Genomic DNA, 13,893 nt, shown 5'->3' on the forward strand with positions numbered 1-13,893 from the left:
TTAGACTAAATAAGAAAGACCAATGAGAATTTATTCATACGTTACGTTGTAAGCTACACATTTTAAATTGGTATGTACAAAAGAATAAATGGCCTTACGGCCGGTCAAAGGTAGAGGATGCTTTTCCCCCTTTCTTCATTTTGGGGTTATGTTGTGAGGCACAGTCCGCCTGACTGTTGACAGAATATGCTCACCCCTTTTTTTAAATCATTTTCTCTGCCACTATGGAAAGTTGTTGAGGCTTATCGGCGCATCAATTTGAAAGCTGCAATGGCAGCAACGGAGGACACCAACAGAGCTACCACTACCTTTCTCCTCGTCCAAAATGTCTCACCATAACTCCACTCAGAAATAAAGCCAGAATAATCATCAATTCCATCAGAAGGAATCATTGTTTGTGGCTCCGGCTGAGCAAGATTTGTATCTTCCTCGGCTTCTGAGTTATGTAGGCTTTCTAATTCCCCATGAGCAATCACTTCTTCAGCAAGAGCATTCAAGGAATCCTTCTCTTCATCTTTCTCTTTAGGATCTGTCAGAAAATCCATGGCGTCTGCAACATTTGTTTTCTTTTCTTCTGCCACTTGTTCACCCCCCACACCCTTTGAAGTTAAACATGATGGCTTTTGATCATGTTCATCTTTCTCTTTATGGTCCGTCAGAATGCTCATGTCGTCTGCAACATTTCTTTTCGTTTCTTCTGCCGCTTCTTCACCTGCCTCGCCTTTTGAATTCAAACACGATGGCTTTTGATCATGTTCATCTTTTTCTTCATCAAGATTGGATTTTTCCTCCACTCTGATAATTTCAGGGGGCTTCTGATCATGCCCATCTTTTTCTTCATCAAGATTTGACTTTTCTTCCACCGTACTAATTTCAGGGAGCTTTTGATCGTGTTCACCAAGATTGGATTTTTCTTCCACTCTGCTAATTTCAGGGGGCTTCTGATCGTGCCCATCATTTTCTTCATTGCTCCGAGTCTCCACGAAATCATCGATTTTTGCGGCGCCATGGCTGTCACCGGCATTCTCTTCGGCTTCATCGTGCACTGCTTCCTCCAAGTTCTGATCATCCTGCAAATTAGAGCGATTGATATGGTAGGGAGTGAATCTGCTGGTCCACCTGAACTTGGGCATTAGTACATGAAGAACTCCTTGATGGAAAGTACCAGTCATGGCTCCCACATTGACATTTTGTGGAATTCTGAAAGGCTTTCTGAAGCTTCGACCGCCACTCTCCATCAAATGCCATGTCCATTCCACCTTCCCCATTCCTTGCAAATATCTCTGCCCTTTTATTATCAGAGTTCTTGTATTGTCCATCTCGAGCCGGATATCTTCTTTCCTGAAACCTGCACGAACAGAGCATTAGAGAAAAGCTCAGACCCATTACAAACAGAGTCTTACTTCAGAGACAGAGCAGAATCAAAAAGATATACTCGCTGTAAAAAATATTTTTGTTCTATGATAGACAAAAGCCTATAATGGTAAATTGTGAACCTCTCAACTGATTCAAGTCTTTCTTTCATAAACAAAACAAAGCACAACAGAAACAGAGAAAATAAAAATGTTTGTACCCATTATAACTAGAATTTTTTTTGATGCAATTCACAATGTGAAAACAATTTTATTGTAAAAATAAATAGCAGAGAATTGTACCTGAAAGATTAACATTGATGAAGTATGCTGAGCGAGTCTCTCTCAATTGCACACGAGGAGTGAATCCTTCAAGTAATTGTCCACAGCTCTCCTGTGCAGAATTTAGATTGTGTGTAATGCTAGATGACAAATTCAACTCCATTTTTTCAAGAAAAGCTTTGATATGTTTATGGCGGCTATCAAATCAAAACTGGTTTCTTCACTCGAATTTTTGAAGAGTAATGATACTATGATATTTGTTTACCAACTGCGGTGTTGTATTAACCTGCCATGGCATATATTTTTATATAGGCAGAGATAATGTGCTTGTGCTTGTGTTGGAGATAAATACTTTCCGTCCATCTGTGGAAGCAGGCAGAGGAAGCTTTGTACAATCGAATGTTTATTCCGATTCTCTCGTTGACAAACAAATTTCTACATACGGCAAAAATTAATAGTTTTTCTTTCTTTCTCTGTGGTTTTGCGCGGACGGTTAATGTGAATACTTGGGGTGGAAGTGATGCGTGTTTAAGCACCCCTGGTAAGAAAAAACATATTGCAAGGTGCCTGAAGATTCTGTCTTTTTGAAAAACATTCATTTATAGTTTTAGCGTTAAAAGCTATTAGAAAGGGAAACCCCAAGGAAGCTAGTGTTTATCCCCATTCGTTGGACAGATTTTGTATTATTACCTCGAGTACATGTGCAGGAAAACAAACTAATATAGAGAAGTAAAGAGCTTATAGAAAAGAATTTCTAAAAAATAAATAAATAAAAAGAGAGATAAAAAATTTATTGAATACCAAAGAGAGCAGAACAACACAAGAAATAAAGAGAACTACAGAGCTTTATCTTGGTCCACAAGTTAAACCAACATCTGAGATAAATCAAGGGGAAGCATCCTATGATCAATAATGTTCCAAGCCGGCCCATGCTCAAAGGCCCATTTAGCCAGACAATCAACCACACCATTTCACTCATGAGGGGATATGTATAAAAGACAAAATTCAAATAATTGCATAACTGAATGATCTGCTAAATAACCAAAGCCAAATGCCAATCCACATGCACAAGATTCTTTCTATTCAATAAATTCACAACCACTTGTGAGTCAATCTCACAGATAATTCTTTTCCATCCACGTTGACAGCACTGTAACACTGCAACCAAGATAGCCAAGGCTTCCATGAGGTTATTAGTATAGTAACCCTTGTATATAGAAAACAAAAACTAAATATCACCAAAACTGTCACACCCAACTCCCCCAATACCAGCCGAATTAGGATTTCCCCGAGAAGAACCATCAGTGTTAATTTTAAGAATGCAAGCCTTAAGAGGAGTCCAATGCCCCTCATGATAACATGTTGAGAGTATTGCCTAGCTCTATTCCCAAAGCGGTTGTGGAGGAGCGAGGGAGAGCTGCCCTGAAGAGGAAAGGAAAGGCGTGAGTAAATACTAGCATCTCTAGGATCCAAACCTCCACCAATGTCACATTTAGCTAGGGGTGTTTCATGAAGAGAATTAACAATTCTTTTTTGATGAGTTATTGATTGATAATTTTGTTTGTTTAACAAATATTAGAATTTTGAAAAGATAAGTGATAGGTTATATCTAGTGTTTAGTTCTTTTTATACTTTGTTCATTCTTAAAAAAATAAAATTGCAAATATATTTTAAAGATTTATAAATACTAGCAAGGTTGAAAAAACACATTTTAAGTATTGATAGGTATATTTAAGCTTGGTTATAGTTAGAAAAGAGAATCTTGACTTTATTCATAAAGTCATATCTTCTCGCTAATCTATTGAATTAAATTACTCATAAAATAGAGAATGTTGGTGTTGATTAATAATAAAATCTAAGAAAACAATCTCAAATGCAAGAAAATACAAGAAAACCCAAAGAAGATGGTCTAACCATACTAGAGTCAACATAGAAAATTCAACAATCTCAAACATAAGGAAATACAATAAACCAACTAAATTGATCTCCTCATTATCACAAGATTGAATTATATTTACGTCTAGTTGGTCTAGAATATGTTGTTTGCAAACTTTTAGCATACATGCCTAATTACAAAAAAACTCCAAATCCAAAATCCATACCCTCCAATCTTTGCAATAAACAACTACCCAAATATATATACAAGACTGTAAGCCATGAGTCATCCAAACCAATCACATTCTCTAGGAAAGAAGGAAAAGGTAAATATATAATTTATAGGGCACAACCCAAATCCATAAGAAATCTTCCAGATTAGAATGAAATTTTGTGTAGTTGAACAAGGTCCACCTTGAATATATGAACATTGAACAATGTACCATTAAGCTTCATCAATCGTGGACCAACTTTGCAAGATTTGAAAAACTCTATCTTCCCACTAGGATAGGAAGAATAAATAGGACAAGTCCCAAAATTAAGAAATCTCAATCAAGGAAGAACATATTGAGATGGGGACCTAGAGATAGATTCCAAATTATTCTTAGAAAAAATACCCACCCAGACAATTTAAAGAGAGAGGAACTGAAGGATCTTTCTCATAAACACTTAGACTAAATAAATAAGAAACTAAGAATTATAAAAATATTTTTGGTTAATGCAAGATACCAATGACCCAAGGATGCTCTTGCATTAAACACCCTAGGTGAGTAAAAGATGTTCCATAAGAGGAACTTATGAGCATCTTAAAAGATTTAGGACGTACATATTGAGCTCATTTTAAACCCAAATAGCCTCTTTAACTACAAATTGGCACTCTTATTGTTTGACTCACCAGATCATCTTGATCTATATTACACTTCCGATCATCTGATAACAATTGACTATTTTCGCTTCTACCTTTGCTCTAGTTATCTAATGGATTCAACTTATACATGCTACAATTCTTTACTCGAGTGTTAATCAATGCCTTCTTTTTCTACTACATAACTACATCTTGGTCACCACTCAATAATCTATTTCCTCCATATCTGATCACAAGTCACTCTTAGAACTCATTCACCTCTTCAATACCCTATTACATATCATTCTCTATCTTATCTGCAATACTTTAAATTTCCAAACAATAAGTCTTCATTAGACTCAAGTTATTGGCACTCCTACCTTCTCCCCCCTTTAAAGTAATTAGAGTGAACTTTTGGTCATCCTTCTTTTTTGAGATTGCATTCCTCTTACAATCATGAATAAGTCCCCTATAACATTAACAAGGTCTACTAAAAAAAAACATGACAATAACTTATGTCAACCACATCACATTATGCCTTATCCTTGTAAGGTCCAATACTCAATTTAATCGAGAATTGCTCTCTAACTTCCACCATATGGTCATCTTAAGGAAAAGGGTGTTTAAGTCTCCTTCAACCAATATTTTGTACCATCTCTTTTAATACAAGGCTATCAATACTACCACTGTCAATAATAACCGTACAACACTTACCTCTTGATTTGCATACAATCTTAAACAATTTTTTCATTTGAATAGGTTCAACTTCCTTCTTACTCAATATAATTCTCCTAAGCACAAAAGATTCTCTCATCTTCAGTGCAACCATACTTTCTTCAAGTTCATCAATGGAATGTCCCTCTTGTGTCAGGAGTTTATGTTCATCAAAGCCCTTGCTAGATCCTTTAGAACATTGGAAATATGTAATGCCACCACATTTGAAATAGGTACCTTTGAATTCCTTATTTCCACCACCTTTCCTTAATGTTCTCTAATTATGTCTTTCTTGTAAAATTTGATTCTCCTTCTTTAGATTACCAACATGCTTCTCCATTCCCTTAGGGATACTCTATTTTCTTTTCAACTTAACTTTTTCCTTCGACAGATATTGATAAGAATCTTCAATTGAATTACTCCTCAACATCCTTTATCATCCTAGATGTTAATTTATAGACCATTATTATGCCTAGCTACCTTTTCTTTATGTAACTCTCAATATCTTGATCTAATTTTTGCCTTGTGGAACTCATCTATGTAATCCTTCACTCAAGTCCCTCTATTTCATAATTTTTATCTTCTTCAACAATTCTAATTCATATCATCAGGCATGAATTTAGCCTTAGGTCTAGAAACTATAACCCTCCATCTAGTGATATTTGATTCACCATTATCTTCCCTCTCCTTTTGCAATTCTTTCCACCATAAGACAACATGACCATTCAACTTACTCTATATTAACCTAACCCTTTTTGGGATCCTTAATATCTTCAAGCTCAAAGAAATATTTTTGTTCACCTATCTAATGTATCGAAAACTTGAGATGTAATGAACTAGAGAAAATAGAAATATCTATTCTATGACTCAGATGACCCATTCATCACATAGCTCTCAATAATATTTCTTGTTATATTGTGATCTTAACTTCAACTCTCAATATTTTTAGTTTCTTTCTCATATTCATCTTAAGCCTAATGATTCCTTCTTAATCTAGTCAAAATATTATGAATCTCAGTCCTCAACAAATTCTTGAACTCATTTGAATCATTTATTATATCATTCTAGGGTTAATCCTTCTAGGTGATGTCATTCCAATCCTTCTACACAACTACCACAATTTTGATGATCTAACTATTAGGTGTCAATTTCTTCTCATTGAGTGATCTATGAAACACACTTACAATATGTGTCCAACTCAGTGAGTTGTTCACTACTAGAATACTTAAAAATTTAATCTAGGTCACTAACCAGCCAACACTCCTTTGATTCCCTTGTGCAAGTCATTTATAATTGTGATTCAACTCCATAATTTTCCACCTCACAACCAATACAACTAGGGATTCACAAGCCAAATAAATTTGATTGAATAACACAAAATCACGAGTCTTTTCTTTAATACCACTTGACATAGTCATGGAAGGATTTTTTCTAAGGAAGATGGTCCCAACCATGAATGTAGAGTCAAAATAGTGGATTAAACAATCTCAAACACAAGGGAACACAACAAACCAACTAAACTTATCTTCCCAATGTCATAGAATCATACAATTTATATAAATTTGTGTTGCAATATGAAATATACAAGCTTTCGACACACATGTCTCATTACAATAGAAATCTAGATCCAAACTAGATACCCTTATTATACTAGAACACCTCGGGTTCTCTACAAAGAATAAATACCACAAAGATGATACAAGACCACAAGCCATGAGTCAGCTAGACCAATCATATTCTCCATGAAAGAAGGAAAACATATTACAACTTGCAAATTAGGATGCAAATCCATAATAACTCATCTAGATAAGGATGAAATATTGTGCGGTAAAACAAGGAGGTCCACCTTAAATGTAGGAACATCAAAAAATAGACCATTAAGCTTCGCTAATCATGAAACAACTTTACAAGATTGGGAGAACCCAATCTACACATTGGAACAAGAAGAATAAATAGGACCATACCCACACTTAAGAAATCTCCATCAATGAAGAATAAATCAAGATGTGAACCTAGAAAAAAAATCCAAAGGATTCCTAGAATAAATCCCCAGTTTCACAATTCAAAGTGAGAAGAACTAAAGGATCCCTCTCACAAACACCTAGAATGAACAAGTAGGAAACTATGAACTAACAAATATTTTTCATTGCTGCAAGATTGTCAATGACCCAAGAATGCTCTTGCAACAGATGATGTAACATGTGGCAACCTGATTGAGATCATGGGTAATGATATTTATTAAAGATTAGGGTATAAAACATAATGGAGATGTAAAGAATGCGCATTACATGTTGAGATATTAATTCAAAGAGAATTAATTTTTTTCTAGATACTATTTGAATGTTTCTTTCTATTAAAGTAATAAAATTGGATCAAATTTCATCTAATTACTGTGTGCTAAAATGTTGTCACACTTCTATGAATCATTACATGTAAGAAAACTCAAGAATGAGCCCTCACAAATTGATCCATAGCTCTCTACTCATAGAGTGCAAGGGTTTGCAATGGAGGCCCTCAGTTTGACCTATTTTTGTGCCCATGCAAGTACACCATGAGATGAGAGATTCAAAGAGGAAAAGCAAGAATGCTAGTCTCCATGATCTTCAAATATGCATGAAAATAAGATCTAATCTATGAAAGAAAAATCTAATCTATAAATGCAAAATCTAAGCTAAAAGCCCATGATGGGTGCAAGAGAGAAAAAGACAAGAAAATAGAAGTTCTCCACAAAAAGCTTTTGTATTCAAACTCCTTCAAAAATTGGTCTTCAAACCTGCAGCATAACGATAGCATAATCATGGGTGTCTAATATGAGGAGAGGGCTCTCCCTTATAAAGGAAATTATGGAGGTGAGAGGCTTCTCACAACCAATATGGGATAATAGAGCTTGATCCATGTGAGACAAAATTTCACCAATGAGAAAAGAGGAGTGGTTGAGAAGAAAGTGGTGATCCATGTGAGACAAGATTCCACCAATTAGAAAAGAGGAGTGGTTGAGGAGAAAGTGGAAAGATAAATCCCACTTAAATCACATTTTTAATTGTAGAGAAATTAAATAAAAAGAATTTATTTTATTTCCTTTTTTCATCAAAAGACATATTTAAGTGGGATTTTTATTTAATTAAAAGGGAGCAAGTTCTTTTTAATTAAATAGAAGATATTTAATTAAATTAAAAGAGAGGTTTTTCTCTTAATTAATTAAATGTGGATGAACTGTTTAATTAAAAGAGAGGTTTTCTTTTAATTAAGTGGGGATTTTATTTTATTTAATTAAAAGAGAAGATTTTCTTTTAATTAAATAAGACTTGGAATAAAATGATCAATCTTAGAAATGAAATAAATCGAATTTGATCAAGGAAATTGATTTGAATATATTACAAACCATTGATTCAGAAAATTTGATAAATTGATAAATTGAATAATGGGGGCCTATAGTCTAGGGGACCATTTTTGGGTGCATACAATTACTACTTCAATATAGGACCCAATCTAGGTTTAGAGACAACATGTAGCATAAACCTTTAAGAACAAATCTAGATGATATGTCTCCTTTTGATTTCTTGCTAATAAAATCCTTTGGTATAATTTTATATAGCACTATTGATATGTTTGTCCTTACTCTCCACCACCCATTTTTAATAACAATACTCACACAACCTATATTACTAATAAATTTTATTGTTGTCCTTTTTTTCATCCCTTATCCAAGGTATCACATTTTATTCATGTGTCATCTCTAAATCAAGTTTTATTCATCTATATTTTGCATATTTCATATATCTAAATTTATTCATATTTGAGCAAATTACTTTCAATGTTTTGTTAAAATATTTAAATTTTTGAATGTTAAAGCTGAAAACTTAATCCAAATCTCCTAAGGGAAAAAATATATTTAAGAATATGAGTGGAGACAAAGAAGCAAGACTAAGACTTGAGAGCTTACAAGATTAATGAATCAAATGAAACAAAATTATTTCCACTTGCAAATCCTCTTGTTCGTTCCTTACTAGTCTTCTATGTTTCATGCTTGCTAGTTCAATGTCAATACAAAATCTATATTTATTGTAGCACCCTCCATCCAATTTGTGTCAATTGTGTGCTTCTAATGTCAATATTATCTCCTCACTTCATCTTAAAAGCTTCCTCATACTAGATGCAATCTACACTAGGAGGCTTATATAGTCTAACACTAATTTGGATAATCTTCAAGTGTTCAATATTAATATAAAATTAAATCCAACCTAGAACATATTCGTCCAACATATAAATATTGGTATACAATGCTTTGGTACCACATTAAATGGTAGATCACATGATAAATTTGTAGATCAAACCATAACCATAAATAAATTAACAAAGAAATGATATTACTAATGCTCATCATATGATTTCTTATTATATTTCTATAAATTTTGAACTCCTATTTTCCCACCTAAAACTAAACTATGATAATGCAACTTCCTGACTAACCTAAATACTAACATATAGAGTAGCATCTAGCTACCAAGTAGAGATGCTTACTACAATGACAACAAAAGTCTTAGTAAACAATTTGATTGTTTAACAAATTTGACACTTTATGAATGCTTAATCTACTAAGTTGTCACTATAATAGAAAAAAAAAAGACATTATAAATTAGTAATAATTGATGAACTCGAAAGACCACGTTTATGCTCTTGTTGGAACCTCAAGCATTGGAAATAAGTCTAACTCTCTAGAGAGGAAGAGTTGTGTAGCCTACCCTTTAAAAGGATAACACTTAGCAAACATTGCATTTTGATATGAATGAATGTACTTAGATACAAAAAAACAAGCTCATTAATCAACATAGACATGACTAGGTCAATTGCAATAGTTGATGAGAGGGAGCTAGTGAGATTTTCATTGAATTTAAAATTTAAAATTATTGTGAAATGACATGTGTAAAGTTTGAATCTACATATACATTATAGAGTTACAAATGATAAAACTAGACATTGGGGCTAGATCTATGAAAGTAGTGACATCATATAAGGCTACAAAAAAAAAATATGAGGGGTTGAATTCATATAGAAAAAACATATTATTGATGCACTAACTACAACATCAGAGATTTGTTATTAGTAATAAACTCAAAACACGAGACACTTTTTAATATTTAAAGTGACTCAATTTTATCCATCAAACATATTATAAACATATTATAGAAGATAACATTTACACTACAATTCCTCTAGAACTCACTCTATGCCCTCTCAAATTCTCTCCAATCTCTTTGAAATGAATATACAACTTACACATGTATAAATATTAACCACTTCAATAACTTAACAAGTGCCACGTAATGGCTTGTATTTTTCATAGATTATAATAGTTTTAATTAATTAGAATAATGAAGTAAAAATTTGATAATATTAAATATAATTTTATTACTAATTGATTAATATTTGATATATATTTTAGATAAAAAATTAATATAAAAAATCTAAATTTCACATAAATGCAATGATACTATTATAACTACTTAATTGTATTTTAGTATATCGATATATTAATACATTAATATATATTTTTACTATAGATAACTAAACATTTATAAAATAAATAGTATTAAGATGTAAAGATTTTGGCCCTAGATAATCATAAAATAATTGGACTAGATTTTAGTCTAATAACAAAGTATTTTAAGAAAGATATAATTATTTGTATTATATTTTTACCTTTTCATTTATTATTATACCCTTTTTCACAAATACTATATTTTAATATATACATTAGTTAATTGTCATCTTTCACAAATTAAAGTATTTAAAATTTAATATAATCAAATACTAGAATGACTAGTGATAAAATTAATATTTACAAACTGACAACTATTTATTTCCATACAATGCTATTTTTTTAAAGTGAATTCTAAAATTTCAGGTAGTACTTCCAAAAAAATCGCTCTTATAAGACCCCAAATATAAGAGCCAATCAAGTTCAAGTAAAATATTTTAAAGAAATTTAGATGTTAAAAAACTCATATATAAACAATCCAAAAATCAAAACATAAAATTAGAAGGAAAAATAATTAGATCTAAATGGTTGAGATGTAAAAAATTAATCACTAGATATGTTGAACTAATTACAATAATATGAGCCTATGACAAATACAATAAAAAATATAAATATATTTTCTACAATTAAACATAAGCTAAGTTATATTTTTATTTTGAAAAAATTATAATAATCTCAGATATCTTTACAAACCATTGAGATATCTTTACAGCCCCTTAATATTGGACCATGGTCTTAAACAAGGCAAATCGACTCCACATCGCCTACCAAAAAAAACGAATTGCATGAAATACATGACGCTTTCAATAAGCGGGAAAGAATGATAGAAAGAAAAACAAGGAAAGAATTTAGTGTAAATATATTTTATCCACGTCTGAACTTCCGAGCAGCAATCTCTGCAATCGATGAGAAAAGATAAGACAACCCGCCCTTTCGCTGTGGCTGAGAATCTTCTTCTATTTTCACACTTTCTGCCTTTCCACTATCATCACCAGAATCCATCGTTATTTCCGTCTTTGCATTTCCATGATCACACTCTCTGCCCCTTTCTTCATCTGATCTGCTCCCTTTCTCCTCATCCACTTCACTAGATACAGTGCTCGCCTCACACCCAAATCCATTCATGGCTTCCTCAGCTTCAATTTCTTTTCGGACTTCCGCCTTCGAATCCGAGCTAGGCGATTCGAACTCGTGATCTTCGCACGGAGAAACCCCCAAATCCTCCTCCTTCTCAATCAATTCCTCCACCAGCACTCTCTGGGGCTGTTCCGATGAACGATCCCGCATTTCCGATGTTGAAATCTCTTCAATTTCTTCCATGCTTTCCATCTCCAAGCGAATTTCCAGCAATTTTTCTTCTTCGTCCGCGGCACCCTCGCAGAGGATCTCCTCGCATAAAAACTCCCCTGTTTCCTCCTCAATTTTTGGGCGATGTGTCGGAGGTTCGAGCATTGGGGGCGCCATGGGAGGATAGAGTTGGAGCTGAAGATTACAATTAGAGCGGTAATTGATCTGGTAAGGGCTGAATCTGTTCCATCTGAATTTGGGCATAACAACATGCAGAGCACCCTGATGGAAATTGGCGCTCACGGCTGCCACATGAACATCATTGGGTACTCTGAATGGCCTCCTCCTTGAGCTCCCACGCTGAATCAGATGCCATGTCCACCCAACCATACCCACCCCGTCAACATATCTCTGCCCTCGTATGAGCAGAGCCCGCGTGTTGTCCATTTGCAGCCATATATCCTCTTTCCTCAGCCCTGCAATTTCAAGCCCCCAATTGATACCACAGAATGTTTCAGATCTTCAATTTCAAGTTTTAAAAAAAGAGAAAAACAGAATTGGTGATTGATTAACAAGAGAGAAAAGGAGAAATTGGGTACCTGGAAGATTAACATCGAGGAAGTAAGAAGATCGGGTCTCTCTGAATTGAACACCAGGATCGAATCCTGAGACTGAATTCCGGTCAAGCTGTCCGTAGCTGCTGGGATTTCTGTCGCTTGGAACGCTCAGTGCCAAATTCATTTCCATCTCAACTTGGAGTAAGAAGATTGTTGAGCAAAATTGAAATCTGTGTTGATACTAAATAACTCAAAATTGTTAATGGCTTCTATGGAATAGATGGGGTATATATATATATATATATATATATATATATATATATATATTATTATGAGATTAAAGATTCGTTTCTTCATTCCGTCAAGCTGCTTTGCCCAAATGAGACTGAAAATGCCCAACAAATCCAGCTCGCCATACACGGAAAGGCTTTCCCTCCGGACGGTGAAGAGTGAGACCAAATGTAAGATAAGGTATAAATAACACACAGACGCGCAGACCATTTTTTTCTTTTTATTATGTTCTTTGTTTGCACAGTGGAGCCAAAAGCCAAAGATTCGAGCCTTCGCTTTTAAAACTAATTTTATCCACATAATTTGAAAAAGTTGAAAGCCAGCTTTGTTTAAAGACGAACCATGCTCAACTATTTCAAACAAGTCTTCCATTGAAAGAATCTTGATTAACAAATTTCAGTGGTTTTCGCTTTTGAGAGAAGAAAGAGAGTCAATGGATGTCTACTAAAGCAAATCGGCCTTGAAACAAAGACATTCAGATTTCACAATCTGATATATGGACAAATTGAAGTTATTCCGCAGACAATTGAGAAATGAACCCTCGTGCCAAAATGATCCACCACAAAGGTGTGCATGGGGAATGAGTTTAAATATTTATGTCTGGTTATTGTTGGGAAGCTATTATTACACAATCTATGACAGCTTCCGAGAGGGCCTCCTACTCCAATTTTTTTGGGTGCATTTTCTTGGTGAGTGTAGTGTTTAAATCTAAGATTTCAGCTTTTAGGTATTTATGGATTTTTGTGTAGGAATTATGGAGTGCAAAGTGGTCCAAAAGTGTCATTTCAAAACACTTGTCCAATTACCTACTATGTTCATGCACTAATAGTCGCTCACTAACAAAATGTTAATATTTGTGGCTAAATGTCTCAATATTCTTTATGAAATGTCCCAATAGTGGCGCACAAATGGATCAATCACCAACCATAAAAGTTAAAAAATGACCAACTATTAGTACATATCCGTAATGGGGTATATTCTCGTAGTAGTTATATTCCCTTGGTATAGTTAGAAAAGGTTTGTGGTCGTGGTTGCATAGTCGCTGTCCTTCCACTCCTCAAGGGAGTACAAGTCAAATTATTGAATGATTAAATGTGATAGCTTTAACACTCACTAGGGGATAGGATCTAGCAATTTTATTGGTCTTTTTTT

General features: G+C 33.8%; 2 protein-coding genes across 2 annotated transcripts; both read right to left on the bottom strand.

Moving 5' to 3' along the window:
- Window positions 1–1,910, bottom strand: LOC149570532 (uncharacterized). The gene is made up of 2 exons (XM_089817906.1): window positions 1,656–1,910; window positions 1–1,348 (listed from the first exon to the last, which is right to left on the bottom strand). Exons 1-2 carry the CDS (start codon window positions 1,795–1,797, stop codon window positions 243–245), a joined length of 1,248 nt encoding a protein of 415 aa, XP_089674032.1. The 5' UTR covers window positions 1,798–1,910; the 3' UTR covers window positions 1–242.
- Window positions 1,911–11,232: 9,322 nt separating this feature from the next.
- LOC149570533 (uncharacterized) lies at window positions 11,233–12,719 on the bottom strand. The gene is made up of 2 exons (XM_089817907.1): window positions 12,493–12,719; window positions 11,233–12,369 (listed from the first exon to the last, which is right to left on the bottom strand). Exons 1-2 carry the CDS (start codon window positions 12,638–12,640, stop codon window positions 11,471–11,473), a joined length of 1,047 nt encoding a protein of 348 aa, XP_089674033.1. The 5' UTR covers window positions 12,641–12,719; the 3' UTR covers window positions 11,233–11,470.
- Window positions 12,720–13,893: the final 1,174 nt, after the last annotated feature.

The sequence above is a fragment of the Cupressus sempervirens genome, chromosome 3, assembly GCF_028749045.1.
Source record: "Cupressus sempervirens isolate cs-2001-9-10 chromosome 3, ASM2874904v1, whole genome shotgun sequence".
Classification (NCBI taxonomy): domain Eukaryota; kingdom Viridiplantae; phylum Streptophyta; class Pinopsida; order Cupressales; family Cupressaceae; genus Cupressus; species Cupressus sempervirens.